Genomic DNA, 19,192 nt, shown 5'->3' on the forward strand with positions numbered 1-19,192 from the left:
CGTAGTGCTACAAAAGTATATCTACTTTTCTTTACATATTTTCAAATATAACAAAAAAAAATGTAGATAAAAGTTTTTTTACACGTTTTCAAATGTAAAACAAAAAAGATCTACATTTTTTTACATACTTTCAGATGTTGAAAAAATGTATATATATGTTTGGACCATTTAACCCCTTCAGGGTCCAAGGCCAAAATCTGAAGTGGTGCTCCAGTGTCCAAGAAATTTAAAAAAAAAAAAAAAATTATTTTTTCTTACAGAATTAAAGAGCATATTTTTGTGAAGGTAATAAGACAAAAAAAAATTTTCTGATCAGTACTTACCGAGATACAGTGCCAAGAAGTTTGTCAAAAATGATGTGGTGGCGGCAACATCGACGAATTCCACATACGCGCATTACATTATTTAGCAGTTTTTATAGTTTTTTCTTTTCTTTTCCAATTTTTTTCTATTCCTACTAACATTTGGGGCCTGAGAGACCAATACTATATATAATGTATATATATAAACTCATTGAGTTGTCTGACAACAGACAAACAAAATTCACCATATGGTGGTCTGTTGCCAGTCTTTATTTGGTACATATTATATGCATTGAGCATTGAAATGTCCATGAGATGGAAGAAAAGTTTCATGTACCACTTGTAACTCTTACGAACACAGTCAACAAAACCAATCTGCATGTCACATTTGTCAACCAAGCGCATGTTTTGTGTATAATCAATCACTGTCACTGGTTTTCAAATACGTTCATTAGTCACTCGATCAACTTTGCCACTGTCTTGCATTTCATTACTGTGAATGGTTGTCAACAATGTGACATCTCGTTTGTCATGCCACCGTAATGCCATGATGTCATTGGCAGTAAACACCTGCACGTCATCACCACGAGCACCTGCGTTGAGCCTGGGCATATGTTTACGATTAGAACGCACTGTGCCACACACATCTGTCTTGTTCACTCGCATGAAATGACTGAGTAATGGGCTTGTGTACCAGTTATCGGTATATAATGTATGCCCCTTACCAAGATAAGGTGCCATCATGTTTCTCACTACGTCACCTGAGATACCCAATAACATCTTGGTATCTTTCAATGTTTTACTTCCCGTGTATACAACAATATCCAACACCAGGCCACTGTCACAGTCACAGAGTACAAACAGTTTTATACCAAAGCATTTCCTCTTGCTCGGTATATATTGAACACAATAACCGCACTAAAGTTATTATCATATTATTGTATAACCTTACCACTGTTGCAACATATTTATTACAATAAACATGCACAAATCTTGTATGCAAAAAGCAAATACTAATGTTCTATCATATATTTACATATTTACAATCACTGGACATGGTTTTAGAACTGCTGGAGCTTGTGGAACTACCTTGAAACAAGGCACCATACACAGAGGCACCTTACATTCACTCACACATACCAACCGAGTGTCATTTGCGTCTAAAACTTGTTGCGGGATGTCGTTTTGTTTGTGCACAGACGATGCATCTCTTCTGAGCAAATTTCTTCTGAGTTGAAGGAAGCTGTATTATGAAATGATCACGCAGACCCATTCTCTCACATGTAGGCCTATGAGCGCTTTCGCGCTAAATTTGACGGCGCTAGAATTTTGGTGTAGATCTACGGTTTGGACACTCAACGTGAAGCCGTAGATCTACAGGACAGACCCTGAAAGGGTTAAGGGTTAAACTACCTACTGTACATGTATGTATATTCTCCATGGAGAAGTGGAACAGAATTCTTCCTCCGTAAGCCATGCATATCGTAAGAGGCGACTAAACTGCTGGGAGCAAGAACCTAGTAACCTCTTCTTCTGTACATATATTACTAAACTTAAAAAGAGAAACTTTCGTTTTTCTTTTCAGGCCACCCTGCCTCGGTGGGATACAGCTGGTTTGTTGAAAGAAGAGGAATATATATACAGCCTATCCTCATTTAATGATGGAGTTCCATTCCTAAGACCACGCTGGTAAACGAATTTGTTGCTAAGTGAAGTGATGAGCATACTATAATGGTACTGGGTTTGTGTCAACCATCTTTGATAATGTTTTAATGTCATCTTTGCACCATTTATAATATTTCTGGTATATTTTTAAATGTTTATACAGTAGTGTACTGTATATTGTAATAAACAGAATAGAGGAAATTAGCTCTAATGTACTTTATTTAGGTATGCACACTGGTCAGAAAGCCTGTTGTAAATCCGAGTCGTCGGTAAACAAGTATGCCGCTAAGTGAGAAGAGGCTTTATACACATATACTCACACACACACACACACACAGTAACAAATACACTATAAACAACAGACTAAGTATCTATCAACAAATCCCATTAGACAACTAGTAACTAAGTAAAGGGTGAAACTACTCACTCTTGGCCCAGCCTCGCCCTTCTCGCCCTTGGGACCTTGTAGTGGGTAACCTGAAGTCAAAGAAAACAGATATCAGGTAAAAAATAAATAAAAAAATAAATAGAAGAAACATCAAGCATGGACTTCTCTCTAAAATGTACAACTACAGCAGTGGAATGAAAATAAAATTCTTTTCTTAACAATACTAAATTCTCCAGACTGTGATTTTGATTTTATGAATTAATGCTTGCTTTACTAAAGTAATGAGTGCTCTGAGGTTGTCTGTCATCTTGTCTCCCAGATTAACTCAGTAACTACACTAGAAATTTACTAGAAAAGAGAAAGGCAGTTACCACTTTATTAAACAGAAAAGATTAAAACTAGTAATATTATGTGATGATCCGAGTGACAGATGAAGTGCCATGCTGACAGTGTGACATGTGTCTCTGATAATTCTCTGCCTTTACTGATACTGACAGTAAATATCAGTTAATGCAGAATAATGGTCTTTGCAGTTAGGATTAATACTAAGAAATGGTCACTAATATTAATTATATGCCTTTTTTAGGCAGAGTGGGTCAAATTAACCCAAGTGCCCTTAAAAGAATCTGTCTGGATTTCCTACTCTATTTCTGCAAAATTGCAAGGTCCTGATGATGTGTTAATTGCAACATGAAAAGCCTAGAGCTATTATTCAACACCCCCTGTGGTTATTTTGCATCTTTAATTGCTCATTTGCAGTTAAGATGATTTACTTACAGTGGACCCTCGACCAACGATATTAATCTGTTCCAGAGAGCTCATCGTTAGACAAATTTATTATTAGTCGAATTAATTTTCCCCCAAGAAATAATGGAAATCCAATTAATCTGTTCCAGACACCCAAAAGTATGAATTTTTTTTTTTCACATGAAATATACATTTTCCTACACAGAAAAAGATCATGCACAATAAATGATGTACTGTACTAAATGAAGAATAAATGACACTTACCTTTATTGAAGATGCAGTGATGAGTGATGAGATGGGAGGAGGGGAGATGATGGAGTTTACAATTGTTTGGAAGGTGAATCCCCTTCCATAAGGACTTTAAGGTAGCAAGTCCTTTTCCGGGGTTACTTCCCTTCTGTGTTTTTTAATGCCACTGGGAACAACTTGAGTCACTGGATCTCTGCCGCACCAAAAATCTGTCCATACAGCTCTGTACCTTGCGTTCCTTTAAGATTTTCCTAAAGTGGTTCACAACATTGTCATTGTAAAAGTCACCAGCATGGCTTGCAATAGCTGTGTCAGGGTGATTTTCCTCCATAAAGGTTTGCACCTTTGTCTACATTGTACACATTTCCTTAATTGTTGAAGAAGGCAACTTCCTCAATTTCTCTCTCCCCTCCTCTGAAGCAATTTCCTCAGTTGTGGCCTCTTGCTGTTGCAGATGCTCTTGCAGCTCATCAGTGGTTAGTTCTTTATCGTCATCCTCCACCAACTCTACCACATCCTCCCCACTAACCTCCAACCCCATAGACTTCTCCAGTGCCACAATAGATTCCACAGCTGGCATAGGCTCCCAAACCCTTCAAAATCCCTCTCTTGTACACATTCTGGCCACAATTTCCTCCAAGGTTCAAGGTCCTGTTAGTCACTCCCTCCCAAGCCTTACCTATAAGGTTTATGCAAATGAGGATACTAAAGTGATCTTTCCAAAACTCTCTTAGGGTCAATCGAGTGTCTGAGGTCACTGCAAAGCACTTCTGAAACATAGCTTTTGTGTGCAGTTTTTTGAAATCTGAAATGACCTGCTGGTCCATGCACTGGAGGAGAGGAGTGGTATTAGGAGGCAAAAACTTTAATAAAACTCAACTCCCCTGAAATTCACTCTGGCAAGTCTGAAAGATGAGCAGGAGCATTGTCTAATACCAGGAGGTACGTAAGGTCCAATTTATTTTCCAGGAGGTAATTTTTCACAGCGGGGCCAAACACATGGTAAAACCAGTCACAGAAAATGTCCCTAGTGATCCATGCCTTACTGTTTGCCCTCCACATCACACACAAATTAGCCTTGACGACATTGTTATTCCTGAACACTCTGGGAGTTTCAGAGTGATACAAGAGTAGAGGCTTCACTCTGCAATCCCCACTAGCATTACTACACAACATTAAAATAACCATGTCCTTCATAGGCTTGTGTCCTGGGAGTGCTTTTTCCTCCTGTGTAATGTAGGTTCTGTTTGACATTTTCGTCCAAAACAGGCCAGTTTCATCACAAACACTTGTTGGGGTTGCAATCCTTCAGCATCTATGTACCCCTGGAATTCCTGCACATATTTTTCAGCCGCTTTTTTGTCCGAACTGGCAGCCTCACCATGCCTTATCACACTGTGTATGCCACTACAATTCTTATATCTCTCGAACCAACCTTTGCTGGCCTTAAATTCACTCACATCACCACTAGTTGCAGGCACTTTTTTAATTAAATCGCCATGCAACTACCTTGCTTTTTCACATATGATCGCTTAAGAGATGCTATCTCCTGATACCTGTTTCTCGTTTATCCACACCAATAACAGTTTCTCAACATCGAGTACTTGCGATCTGTGTTTTGAAAACATACTTGCACCTTTCGCAACAACAGCTTCCTTGAATGCCTTTCTGCTGGCCAAGATAGTAGCGATGGTTGATTGGGGTTTGTTATACAACCTGGCCAGCTCAGAGACATGCACTCCAGTTTCATACTTTGTGATGATCTCCTTCATTTCAATTGTAATTCTCACCCTCTTTACCACAGGGTTGGCACTAGAAACTTTCTTGGGGCCCATGGTGGCTTATTTAGCAGTTACAAACACTAAAAACACTGGAATAATACAAAATGTACCAAATGTATGCGTGGATGTGACCGCACTGGCTTGTAAACACTGGCACACTAACTGAAGGCAGGGCAGCTAAAGCGCGCTCAGGCCAGACGGGACACGTGGACGTGTTCAGGATGAATCATGTTGGTCAAGTTTTTCATCATTGGTTGGGCCAAAATTTTTACGCTCAAATGCTTTGTTAGTCAAATTTATCGTTAGACGATACATTCACTGTGTCTTTGGGGAAGTCCATGGGGATGGATGTTAGTGGCAAGGATGTGGAAGAGTTGGAGGAGGACCACAGGGAAGAGCTAACCATTGAAGAGCTGCAACACCTTCAACTGGAACAGCAACAGACCACAGATGAGGAACTTGCTTCAGAGGAGGAGGAAGAGAGAGGGAAGGAGGTGCCTTCTTCAGAGATTAAGGAGATTTGTGCAATGTGGAGTAGGGTGTAGATCAAGTGTTTACATTGAGGTATATATGTGAACAGTATTTACATAAAGGTAGGGAAGTTTTTATTGCATTTATGGATTTGGAAAAGGCATATGATAGGGGAGCAATGTGGCAGATGTTGCAAGCATATGGAATAGGTGGTAAGTTACTAAATGCTGTAAAGAGTTTTTATGAGGATAGTGAGGCTCAGGTTAGGGTGTGTAAAAGAGAGGGAGACTACTTCCCAGTAAAAGTAGGTCTTAGACAAGGATGTGTAATGTCACCATGGTTGTTTAATATATTTACAGATGGGGTTGTAAAAGAAGTAAATGCTAGGGTGTTCAGGAGAGGGGTGGGATTAAATTATGGGAAATCAAATACAAAATGGGAATTGACACAGTTGCTTTTTGCTGATGATACTGTGCTCATGGGAAATTCTGAAGAAAAATTGCAAAGGTTAGTGGATGAGTTTGGGAGTGTGTGTAAAGGTAGAAGGTTGAAAGTGAACATAGAAAAGAGTAAGGTGATGAGGGTATCAAATGATTTAAATAAAGAAAAATTTGATATCAAATTGGGGAGGAGTATGGAAGAAGTGAATGTTTTCAGATACTTGGGAGTTGACATGTCGGCGGATGGATTTATGAAGGATGAGATTAATCATAGAATTGATGAGGGAAAAAAGGTGAGTGGTGTGTTGAGGTATATTTGGAGACAAAAAACGTTATCTATGGAGGCAAAGAAGGGAATGTATAAAAGTATAGCAGTACCAACACTCTTATATGGGTGTGAAGCTTGGGTTGTGAATGCAGCAGTGAGGAGGCCGTGGAGATGTCCTGTCTAAGGGCAATGTGTGGTGTAAATATTATGCAGAAAATTCAGAGTGTGGAAATTAGGAGAAGGTGTGGAGTTAATAAAAGTATTAGTCAGAGGGCTGAAGAGGGGTTGTTGAGGTGGTTTGGTCATTTACAGAGAATGGATCAAAGTAGAATGACATGGAGAGTGTATAAATCTGTAGGGGAAGGAAGGCGGGGTAGGGGTCGTCCTCAAAAAGGTTGGAGGGAGGGGGTAAAGGAGGTTTTGTGGGTGAGGGGCCTGAACTTCCAGCAAGCGTGCGTGAGCGTGTTAGATAGGAGTGTATGGAGACGAATGGTATTTGGGACCTGATGATCTGTTGGAGTGTGAGCAGGGTAATATTTAGTGAAGGGATTCAGGGAAACCGGTTATTTTTATATAACCGGACTTGAGTCCTGGAAATGGAAGTACAATGCCTGCACTCAAAAGGAGGGGTTCGGGATATTGACAGTTTGGAATATTAAAACTAAGCTGCTGTGTTCCGAGCACCTCTGCAAAAACAGTGATTATGTGTGAGGTGAAAGTGTTGAATGATGATGAAAATATTTTCTTTTTTGGGATTTTCGTTCTTTTTTGGGTCACCCTCCCTCGGTGGGAGACGGCCGACTTGTTAAAAAAAATACACACACACACATATATATATATATATATATATATATATATATATATATATATATATATATATATATATATATATATATATATATATAAAAATGTAGTGTTAGAGTGTTCAGCAGAAGTTTGTGGTTACAGGAAAGTGGGTGCAGGAGGGAAGAGGAGCGATTGGTGGAATGATGATGTAAAGAGAGTAGTAAGGGAGAAAAAGTTAGCATATGAGAAGTTTTTACAAAGTAGAAGTGATGCAAGGAGGGAAGAGTATATGGAGAAAAAGAGAGAGGTTAAGAGAGTGGTGAAGCAATGTAAAAACAGAGCAAATGAGAGAGTGGGTGAGCTGTTATCAACAAATTTTGTTGAAAATAAGAAAAAGTTTTGGAGTGAGATTAACAAGTTAAGGAAGCCTAGAGAACAAATGGATTTGTCAGTTAAAAATAGGAGAGGAGAGTTATTAAATGGAGAGTTAGAGGTATTGGGAAGATGGAGGGAATATTTTGAGGAATTGTTAAATGTTGATGAAGATAGGGAAGCTGTGATTTCGTGTATAGGGCAAGGAGGAATAACATCTTGTAGGAGTGAGGAAGAGCCAGTTGTGAGTGTGGGGGAAGTTCGTGAGGCAGTAGGTAAAATGAAAGGGGGTAAGGCAGCCGGGATTGATGGGATAAAGATAGAAATGTTAAAAGCAGGTGGGGATATAGTTTTGGAGTGGTTGGTGCAATTATTTAATAAATGTATGGAAGAGGGTAAGGTACCTAGGGATTGGCAGAGAGCATGCATAGTTCCTTTGTATAAAGGCAAAGGGGATAAAAGAGAGTGCAAAAATTATAGGGGGATAAGTCTGTTGAGTGTACCTGGTAAAGTGTATGGTAGAGTTATAATTGAAAGAATTAAGAGTAAGACGGAGAATAGGATAGCAGATGAACAAGGAGGCTTTAGGAAAGGTAGGGGGTGTGTGGACCAGGTGTTTACAGTGAAACATATAAGTGAACAGTATTTAGATAAGGCTAAAGAGGTCTTTGTGGCATTTATGGATTTGGAAAAGGTGTATGACAGGGTGGATAGGGGGGCAATGTGGCAGATGTTGCAAGTGTATGGTGTAGGAGGTAGGTTACTGAAAGCAGTGAAGAGTTTTTACGAGGATAGTGAGGCTCAAGTTAGAGTATGTAGAAAAGAGGGAAATTTTTTCCCAGTAAAAGTAGGCCTTAGACAAGGATGTGTGATGTCACCGTGGTTGTTTAATATATTTATAGATGGGGTTGTAAGAGAAGTAAATGCGAGGGTCTTGGCAAGAGGCGTGGAGTTAAAAGATAAAGAATCACACACAGGGTGGGAGTTGTCACAGCTGCTCTTTGCTGATGACACTGTGCTCTTGGGAGATTCTGAAGAGAAGCTGCAGAGATTGGTGGATGAATTTGGTAGGGTGTGCAAAAGAAGAAAATTAAAGGTGAATACAGGAAAGAGTAAAGTTATGAGGATAACAAAAAGATTAGGTGATGAAAGATTGAATATCAGATTGGAGGGAGAGAGTATGGAGGAGGTGAACGTATTCAGATATTTGGGAGTGGACGTGTCAGCGGATGGGTCTATGAAAGATGAGGTGAATCATAGAATTGATGAGGGAAAAAGAGTGAGTGGTGCACTTAGGAGTCTGTGGAGACAGAGAACTTTGTCCTTGGAGGCAAAGAGGGGAATGTATGAGAGTATAGTTTTACCAACGCTCTTATATGGGTGTAAAGCATGGGTGATGAATGTTGCAGCGAGGAGAAGGCTGGAGGCAGTGGAGATGTCATGTCTGAGGGCAATGTGTGGTGTGAATATAATGCAGAGAATTCGTAGTTTGGAAGTTAGGAGGAGGTGCGGGATTACCAAAACTGTTGTCCAGAGGGCTGAGGAAGGGTTGTTGAGGTGGTTCGGACATGTAGAGAGAATGGAGCGAAACAGAATAACTTCAAGAGTGTATCAGTCTGTAGTGGAAGGAAGGCGGGGTAGGGGTCGGCCTAGGAAGGGTTGGAGGGAGGGGGTAAAGGAGGTTTTGTGTGCGAGGGGCTTGGACTTCCAGCAGGCATGCGTGAGCGTGTTTGATAGGAGTGAATGGAGACAAATGGTTTTTAATACTTGACGTGCTGTTGGAGTGTGAGCAAAGTAACATTTATGAAGGGATTCAGGGAAACCGGCAGGCCGGACTTGAGTCCTGGAGATGGGAAGTACAGTGCCTGCACTCTGAAGGAGGGGTGTTAATGTTGCAGTTTAAAAACTGTAGTGTAAAGCACCCTTCTGGCAAGACAGTGATGGAGTGAATGATGGTGAAAGTTTTTCTTTTTCGGGCCACCCTGCCTTGGTGGGAATCGGCCAGTGTGATAATAAAATATATATATATATATATATATATATATATATATATATATATATATATATATATATATATTATATATATATATATATTATATATATTATATATATATATATATATATATATATATATATAGATATATATATTATTTTCATATAGTCGGACTTGAGTCCTGGAAATGGGAAGTACAATGCCTGCACTTTAAAGGAGGGGTTTGGGATATTGGCAGTTTGGAGGGATATGTTGTGTATCTTTATATGTGTATGCTTCTAAACTGTCGTATTCTGCGCACCTCTGCAAAAACAGTGATAATGTGCGAGTGTGGTGAAAGTGTTGAATGATGATGAAAGTATTTTCTTTTTGGGGATTTTCTTTCTTTTTTTGGGTCACCCTGCCTCGGTGGGAGACGGCCGACTTGTTGAAAATATATATATATATATATATATTCTCCATGGGGAAGTGGAACTGAATTCTTCCTCTGTAAGCCATGCGTGTCGTAAGAGGTGACTAAAATGCCGGGAGCAAGGGGCTAGTAACCCCTTCTCCTGTATAAATTACTAAATTTAAAAGAGAAACTTTCGTTTTTCTTTTTGGGCCACCCTGCCTTGGTGGGATATGACCAGTGTGTTGAAAGAAGATTATATATATATATATATATATATATATATATATATATATATATATATATATATATATATATATATATATATATATATATATATATATATATATATATATATACACATACTGATCTCTGGTTGAAGGAGACTCGAACCTACGAACCTTGGAACAAGGTATGTAGTGCTTTACCAATCTACCCATACTGGACCAATACCTTGGAGTCCAGCTTGCGCTAGATTTTGATCCAAGGCAGCCAGCTTTCAGGAAGAAGGCTTACAACTTTTCATCTCATCCCCTGCATGCATCACCCTTAATAGAGATATTAACAATGCAAGGAATTCGCTCTTGTGAATTCCTTCCTCCAGAACTCTCTTAGGGTCAATTCAGTTTCTGAGGTCACTTCAAAGCATTTTTGAAACACTGCTTTTGTGTAGAGTTTTTTGAAGTTAGAAATGACCTGCTGGTCTATGGGCTGGATGAGAGGAGTAGTGTTAGAAGGAAAGAACTTCACTGTTATAAAACCGAAATCCCTAGACAATTGGTCTACCAAGTTTTGAGGATGAACAGGAGCATTGTCTATTACCAGGAGGCACTTGAGTGGCAATTTATTTTCCTGGAGGTATTTTTTCACACTCGGGCCAAACACTTCATGCACCCAGTCAATGAAAATTTGCCTTGTGACCCATGCCTTATTGTTAGTCCTCCACATCACACACAATCTACTCTTGACAACATTGTTTTCCTTGAACACTCTGGGATTTTCAGAGTGATACACTAGTAAAGGTTTCATTTTGAAATCCCCACTAGCATTAGCACAGAACAAAAGAGTTAGCCTGTCCTTTATAGGCTTGTATCCTGGCAGTGCCTTTTCCTCCTTCATGATGTAGGTCCTCTTTGGCATTTTCTTAAAAAAGAGGCCTGTTTTGTCACAAGTGAACACTTGATGGGGGTGGAATTTTTCAGTCTCTATGTACCCCTTAAATTCCTGCACAAAATTTTCAGTCACATGTTTTTCTGAACTTTCAGCCTCACCATGCCTTACAACACTGTGTATGTCACTACGCTTCTTAAATCTGTCAAACTAGCCTCTGCTGCCCTTAAGTTCACTAACATCAGCACTAGTTCCAGGCATTTTTTTTTATGAGATCTGCATGCAACTGCCTTGCCTTGTCACAAATGATCATCTCTGAAATGCTATCTCCTGCTAACTGTTTTTTGCTGATCCACAAAAATAACAACAACTTCTCCAACACTTGCATTGTTTGTGATCTCTTTTTCGTTAACATGTTTACCCCTTTCGCCACATCAGCTTTGTTTATTTGTTCTTTCTTTACCGGGATAGAAGTGATTGTTGATTTGGATTTCCCATACATCCTGGCAAATTCCAGCACCTGCACACCACTCTCATATTTTTCAATAATTTCTTTCTTAAATTCCATCATGTTTCTCACTTTTTTTTACAAAAGGATCTTTACTAGGAACTTTCTTTGGGCCCATGGTGGCTTATTTCACAGTTGCACTTAATAAACAAGTAAACCAATGAATTTTAACCCTTTCAGGGTCCGTCAAATAGATCTACGGCTTCACGTTGAGTGTCCAAACCATAGATCTACGCCAAAATTCTAGCGCTGTCAAATTTAGCACGAAAGCGCTCATAGGCCTACATGTGAGAGAACGGGTCTGCGTGGTGGGTGTGCGCCATAAACAAAAAATCTAGGCGCCCGCATAGCATTGTGGGAACACCAGCTCAGTTACCCTTGTTCACCATGCCTCGTTGCAAGTCAGCTCTCACTCCACGGAAAACTGGGACTCTCCTCTTCCTATCTGATAGTTCTGACACTGATGGAAGTGGAAATGAAGACTAATTCTTTGGCTTTGATCAGTTAGTGACCGAAAGGAATGACCAGGATATCGATAATAGTGCAGAAAACTCTGACGATCCTCAACCTTCTACCTCTGGTGTGGGCACTCATCAGTCATGGTCAGTTGTACCTCAACGCAAGAGAAAACTAATATTTTCGCATGGCCAGGCCTCTGACTTCAGTAATGATGATGATAGTGACGTGGATTGTGATTTTATTGCGCTTGACGATCATTCGAGTAGTGATAGTGAGGAATCATATTCACCAGTGAAGCATCGGTATGTACGCTGCCGCATGCGCTTGGGTAGTGTACCCTATGCTGTGCCCAGGGGACGGAGTACATCCTGGAGTACATCCCGTGGCCCTACACCAGGTTTAGATAGTGATAGTGAGGATGATGTGGGTACACTTGGCATGGATAGACCACAGGCATCAGCAGATGGTGGTAGTGGTGATGGTAGTGGCACCGCCATGCGTGACTCACCAGCCCAGGCTGGGACCCACGCTGCTGACTCGTCAGTTCAAGGACAAAGCGGAGCGCCAGCCACAAGCCCACAACAACCACAACCACCCACACAACCAGCCTATGATGTCCAGTATCCACCAGCAAACCGTATCTGGGATTGGCAGCAAAATCCCAATTTTGTTCCCAAGCCCCACCACTTTGATGACTCTCAAATTGGAATTCTACTTACTTGTCCCCTTGGAACCACGGCCAATAAACTGGAATTCTTTGAATTATTATTTGACCAGCCATTGATAGAAACTATTGTCAGGGAAAGTAATAAGTATTTTGAGTACACCATGGCAAATACGATCATATCACTACAGTCAAGACTCCACAAAGGGGGCAGTAAAGCAACAGCAAAGAACTACAGACCGATAGCACTAACATCCCATATCATAAAAATCTTTGAAAGGGTCCTAAGAAGCAAGATCACCACCCATCTAGAAACCCATCAGTTACACAACCCAGGGCAACATGGGTTTAGAACAGGTCACTCCTGTCTGTCTCAACTATTGGATCACTACGACAAGGTCCTAAATGCACTAGAAGACAAAAAGAATGCAGATGTAATATATACAGACTTTGCAAAAGCCTTCGACAAGTGTGACCATGGCGTAACAGCGCACAAAATGCGTGCTAAAGGAATAACAGGAAAAGTCGGTCGATGGATCTATAATTTCCTCACTAACAGAACACAGAGAGTAGTCATCAACAGAGTAAAGTCTGAGGCAGCTACGGTGAAAAGCTCTGTTCCACAAGGCACAGTACTCGCTCCCATCTTGTTCCTCATCCTCATATCCGACATAGACAAGGATGTCAGCCACAGCACCGTGTCTTCCTTTGCAGATGACACCCGAATCTGCATGACAGTGTCTTCCATTGCAGACACTGCAAGGCTCCAGGCGGACATCAACCAAATCTTTCAGTGGGCTGCAGAAAACAATATGAAGTTCAACGATGAGAAATTTCAATTACTCAGATATGGTAAACATGAGGAAATTAAATCTTCATCAGAGTACAAAACAAATTCTGGCCACAAAATAGAGCGAAACACCAACGTCAAAGACCTGGGAGTGATCATGTCGGAGGATCTCACCTTCAAGGACCATAACATTGTATCAATCGCATCTGCTAGAAAAATGACAGGATGGATAATGAGAACCTTCAAAACTAGGGAGGCCAAGCCCATGATGACACTCTTCAGGTCACTTGTTCTATCTAGGCTGGAATATTGCTGCACACTAACAGCACCTTTCAAGGCAGGTGAAATTGCCGACCTAGAAAATGTACAGAGAACTTTCACGGCACGCATAACGGAGATAAAACACCTCGATTACTGGGAGTGCTTGAGGTTCCTAAACCTGTATTCCCTGGAACGCAGGAGGGAGAGATACATGATTATATACACCTGGAAAATCCTAGAGGGACTAGTACCGAACTTGCACACGAAAATCACTCACTACGAAAGCAAAAGACTTGGCAGACGATGCACCATCCCCCCAATGAAAAGCAGGGGTGTCACTAGCACGTTAAGAGACCATACAATAAGTGTCAGGGGCCCGAGACTGTTCAACTGCCTCCCAGCACACATAAGGGGGATTACCAACAGACCCCTGGCAGTCTTCAAGCTGGCACTGGACAAGCACCTAAAGTCAGTTCCTGATCAGCCGGGCTGTGGCTCGTACGTTGGTTTGCGTGCAGCCAGCAGCAACAGCCTGGTTGATCAGGCTCTGATCCACCAGGAGGCCTGGTCACAGACCGGGCCGCGGGGGCGTTGACCCCTGGAACTCTCTCCAGGTAAACACCGGTGGAAAGAGATGACTGTTGCAGAAATGTATTTGCTTTTTGCAACAATAATGCTTATGCCTCATGTCTATAAGCATAATATAAAAGCATACTGGTCCACAGATTGGCTAATTTCTATCCCGGTCTTCAGTGAAATCATCCCAGTGAACAGGTTTATCTTACTGTTAAGTATGTTACACTTCTCTGACAAAACCAGGCCTGACAGAAGTGACAGGTTATACAAATTCAAAGTTTATTCTCTATAAAGATTACAATGTTGAATTTACAGAATTTGGTTGTTGTGTGGTTTACATGTAGTTAAATAATGATTACAGAGAGTACCACTAGAACGCCTAGGATGGCTAGGCATTTCAGGCAGACTTAGTTTAATTCTTTATTTAAAATATTACAAATTATGAGGTAAGTTGGTATTATGGCTAAGTGACTAGATACTAGCTTGTGAGTTTAGCAATGTGAATGCTTTTGTTTTGGCACAGTACATAGTTTCAGTATTGGAGTATCATAGGATTCATTATTTTAAGATTGAGATCAATATTTCTGTTTATGGTCAAATGGGTGAGTGAGTGTAAGTGTGAACCACCAGGTGGTATTCGTGTAGTTAGTTGATGGGGTGTATCAGGGAGATAAGATGTTTTCTAATGGTAGTTTTGAAGGTGATGAATGTGTCTGCAGTTCTAGAGTTCTCAGGTAGGGTGTTCCAAATTTTAGGGCCTTTGACATACATTGAATTTTTGTAAAGGTTTAGTCGGACATGGGGAATGTCGTAGAGATGTTTGTGTCTGGTGTTATGCCTGTGGGTTCTGTCACAACTATCAAGAAAGCGTTTTAGGTCAAGGTTGATATTGGAGTTTAAGGTCCTGTAGATGTAGATTGCACAGTAGTAAGTGTGGATGTACTGAACAGGGAGTAAGTTTAGATCTATGAAGAGTGGGGGGGGGGGGGGTGTTGCCAGGGATGGGATTTAGTGATTATTCTTACTGCAGCTTTTTGTTGGGTTATTATTGGCTTTAGGTGTGTTGATGCAGTTGATCCCCAAGCACAAATAGCATAGGTGAGGTATGGATAAATAAGTGAGTGGTATAGTGTGAGAAGGGCATTTTGCGGCACGTAGTATCGTATCTTGGAGAGGATCCCAACTGTTTTGGATACTTTTTTGGTTATGTGTTGGATATGGGTGCTGAAATTCAGGTTGTTGTCAAGGTATAGGCCTAGGAATTTGCCCTCATTATGTCTGGTAATTAGAGTGTTGTCGATCTTAATGTTAATTTGTGCATCTCCTGCTCTGCTACCAAACATAATATAGTAGGTTTTGTCAGTGTTAAGCGTAAGTTTATTGGCTGTCATCCAAGTCGATATTTTGATCAGCTCCTCGTTAACAATGGTGTTGAGGGTGGCAAGATTAGGGTGAGAGATGACATAAGTCGTGTCGTCAGCAAACAGAATGGGTTTCAGGTGTTGGGATACGTTTGGAAGATCATTGATGTATATGAGGAAGAGCAGGGGACCAAGAACACTTCCCTGCGGAACTCCAGTATCAAGTGGCCGTGTTGTTGATGCTGTGTCTTTAATGGTGACATACTGATACCTATTAGTAAGGTAAGATTTGAAATAAGCAAGCGCATGGCCTCTTATACCGTAATGGTCAAGTTTGTGGAGTAGGATGTCGTGGTCTACTGTGTCAAAAGCTTTTCTTAGGTCAATAAAAATTCCTAGTGGATATTCCTTATTTTCCAATGCTGTGTAAAGCAGATCTAGCATTTTTATGATTGCATCATTAGTGCTTTTATTTTTCCTGAATCCAAATTGGCAGGGGTTGAGTATGTTTTGTGCTGTTATAAATGAACATAGTCTCCTGTGCACGAGTTTCTCAAAGATTTTGGATAGCAATGGTAAGTTTGATATTGGCCTATAGTTGTTTAAGTCTGTAGGGTCACCACCTTTATGTATTGGTGTAACCCTTGCCATTTTGAGTAGTTTCGGGAAGGTGGTAGTTTCTAGTGACTTGTTAAAAAGTAATGAAATAGCATGCGAAAGGATATGGGCCGCTCGCTTGTACAGTAATGGTGGGACATTAGACAGATTCCCTGAGTTGTTTTTAAGTGACTTTATAATAAATCTTGGTGACTTCCGAGGGCTCAGTTGGTGCAAGATGGAAGGAATTTGGGAAATTCCCATCTAGGTAGTCCCCGGCATGGGCATTGGTATAAGGGATTTTATTGGCGAGATTAGATCCTATGGTTGAGAAGAAGTCGTTTATCTTGTTAGCTGTGTCAGTGGGATGTAGTGGTGTTTCATTAGGTTTAGTTAGGACAATATTCTTGTTTTTTTTTAGTTTGTGGGTCCCTAGAATCTGAGAGAGTGTTTTCCAGGTCTTTTTTATATCTCCTCTAGTGTCTGTGAATCTACTGTAGTAGTATAGTTGTTTGGCTTTCTTTATTACTTTGGTGAGAACTGATGAATAGTGTTTAAGAATATCTTTGTGTATTAAGCCCTGTCTATATTGCTTTTCATATTGGTGTCTCTTGTCAATGGATTTCAGAATGGTGCTGGTTAGCCATGGGCAACCAAGCCGTTTGTTTGTGATCTGTTTTGTTTTTATAGGACAATGTTTGTTGTATAGTCTAAGTAATTTGTTAATAAAAATGTCTGTCCAGTCATCAATACCATTGGCCTTGGAGAATTCTGTAGGCCAGTCAACAATCTCTAGGTCAGCTGTGAACTTCCTTATTGAGGCCTCATCATGGAGTCTAAATGAGACTTTGTTGTATTCAAGTGGTGGTTTACTAATGTTTGTCAGGAGGAAGGTAGGGTAGTGGTCTGTAGTGCTATCTGTGATTATCCCTGATTTAAGGGGGGCTAGTATATTGGTCCATATGTGGTCTATTATGGTTGCACTTGTCTCAGTGAGCCTGGTTGGTTTAGTTATTGTTGGTATGAGAAGTGTGTTGTTCATATTGTTGATGAAATCAGTTACAGGCTGATCATCTAGTAAGCCAAGGTTGATGTTGAAGTCTCCAGCTAAGAGAAGGTGGTGCTTAGTCATTTGTCTGTTTGTTATTAGTGACTTTAATTTCTCACTGAAATTTGGGATGTTTGTGTGAGGTATCCGGTAAATGGCACCGATTGTTATAGGTGTCTTAAGGTTTTTTACAGTAAAATTAGCAAAAATGTATTCCCCATATTCATCACTAAAGCAAGTGGTGCTAATGCAAGATAATTGGTTAGAGTAATAGATTGCAATACCATCCCCAACTTGGTTTGGTCTGCAGTTGTGAATTGCTGTGTATCCTGGTAGAGGGTCGATATCTATTGTGTCCTGCTTAAGCCAGGTCTCAGTAAGAATAATGCAGGAGAAGGGTGTCTTTAGTGATTCAAGGAGTGCCAGGAGGTCATCATAGTGTTTGCTTAAGGACCTGATGTTGTAGTTAAGTACCGATAGACTTTTAGCATTGTTTAGGATAGTGCTGGCTTGTGATGCTGTGTAATAAAGGCAGTTACTTTCCAATAGGTTTTGATTGGGTGTCAGATTATGGAGGTTTAGATCAGGGTCAACGTGATCAATCATCTTCATCATGTATCTCAAACAAAAGTTCAGCATATACTTTTATCCATTCAAGAATCTTGTAATTGACGAGTCTTTGAATTTGTTCAAAGGTAGACTGTCATTCAAGCAGTATATACCGAGCAAGAGGAAACGCTTTGGTATAAAACTGTTTGTACTCTGTGACTGTGACAGTGGCCTGGTGTTGGATATTGTTGTATACACAGGAAGTAAAACACTGAAAGATACCAAGATGTTATTGGGTATCTCAGGTGACGTAGTGAGAAACATGATGGCACCTTATCTTGGTAAGGGGCATACATTATATACCGATAACTGGTACACAAGCCCATTACTCAATGATTTCTTGCGGGTGAACAAGACAGATGTGTGTGGCACAGTGCGTTCTAATCGTAAACATATGCCCAGGCTCAACGCAGGTGCTCGTGGTGATGATGTGCAGGTGTTTACTGCCAATGACATCATGGCATTACGGTGGCATGACAAACGAGATGTCACATTGTTGACAACCATTCACAGTAATGAAATGCAAGACAGTGGCAAAGTTGATCAAGTGACTAATGAACGTATTCAAAAACCAGTGACAGTGATTGATTATATACAAAACATGCGCTTGGTTGACAAATGTGACATGCAGATTGGTTTTCTTGATTGTGTTCGTAAGAGTTACAAGTGGTACATGAAACTTTTCTTCCATCTCATGGACATTTCAATGCTCAATGCATATAATATGTACCAAATAAAGACTGGCAACAGACCACCGTATGGTGAATTTTGTTTGTCTGTTGTCAGACAACTCATAATGAAGTACCAGGTAAGAACACCTGCTATACAACAAGGTCCTCGAATTCTTCAGGATATACCCAAGCGTTTGAGGAGGGAAGGTGATCATTTCATAATACAGCTTCCTTCAACTCAGAAGAAATTTGCTTAGAAGAGATGAATCGTCTGTGCACAAACAAAACGACGGCAACAAAGACGCAAAGACACTCGGTTTATGTGTGAGGAATGTAAGGTGCCTCTGTGTATTGTGCCTTGTTTCAAGGAGTTCCACAAGCTCCAGCAGTTCTAAAACCATGTCCAGTGATTTTAAATATGTAAATATATATTATGATAGAACATTAGTATTATACAAGATTTGTGCATGTTTATTGTAATAAACAACAGTGGTAAACAATAACATGATAATAACTTTAGTGCGGTTATTGTATTCAATACAGTGAGCTTATATATATACATTATATACAGTATTGGTCTCTCAGGCCCCAAATGTTAGTAGGAAAAGAAAAAAAATGGAAAAGAAAAGGAAAAAACTACAAAAACTGCTAAATAAAGTAATGTGCGTATGTGGAATTCATCGAT

General features: G+C 40.3%; 1 protein-coding gene across 9 annotated transcripts in view; it reads right to left on the reverse strand.

Annotated features, from left to right (window-relative positions):
- Positions 1-19,192, reverse strand: part of LOC128688281 (collagen alpha-1(XVIII) chain) — a 472,640-nt gene that overhangs the window by 132,594 nt on the left and 320,854 nt on the right. For 8 of the 9 annotated variants that reach the window (XM_070086587.1, XM_070086585.1, XM_070086589.1 and 5 more), the window contains one exon: positions 2,395-2,444. In XM_070086587.1, the coding sequence (XP_069942688.1) occupies positions 2,395-2,444 (50 nt within the window). Of the gene's footprint in view, positions 1-323; positions 477-2,394; positions 2,445-19,192 lie in introns of those variants that run through there. The other variant, XM_070086591.1, reaches the window with a different exon arrangement.

The sequence above is a fragment of the Cherax quadricarinatus genome, chromosome 19 (assembly GCF_038502225.1).
Source record: "Cherax quadricarinatus isolate ZL_2023a chromosome 19, ASM3850222v1, whole genome shotgun sequence".
Classification (NCBI taxonomy): Eukaryota; Metazoa; Arthropoda; class Malacostraca; order Decapoda; family Parastacidae; genus Cherax; species Cherax quadricarinatus.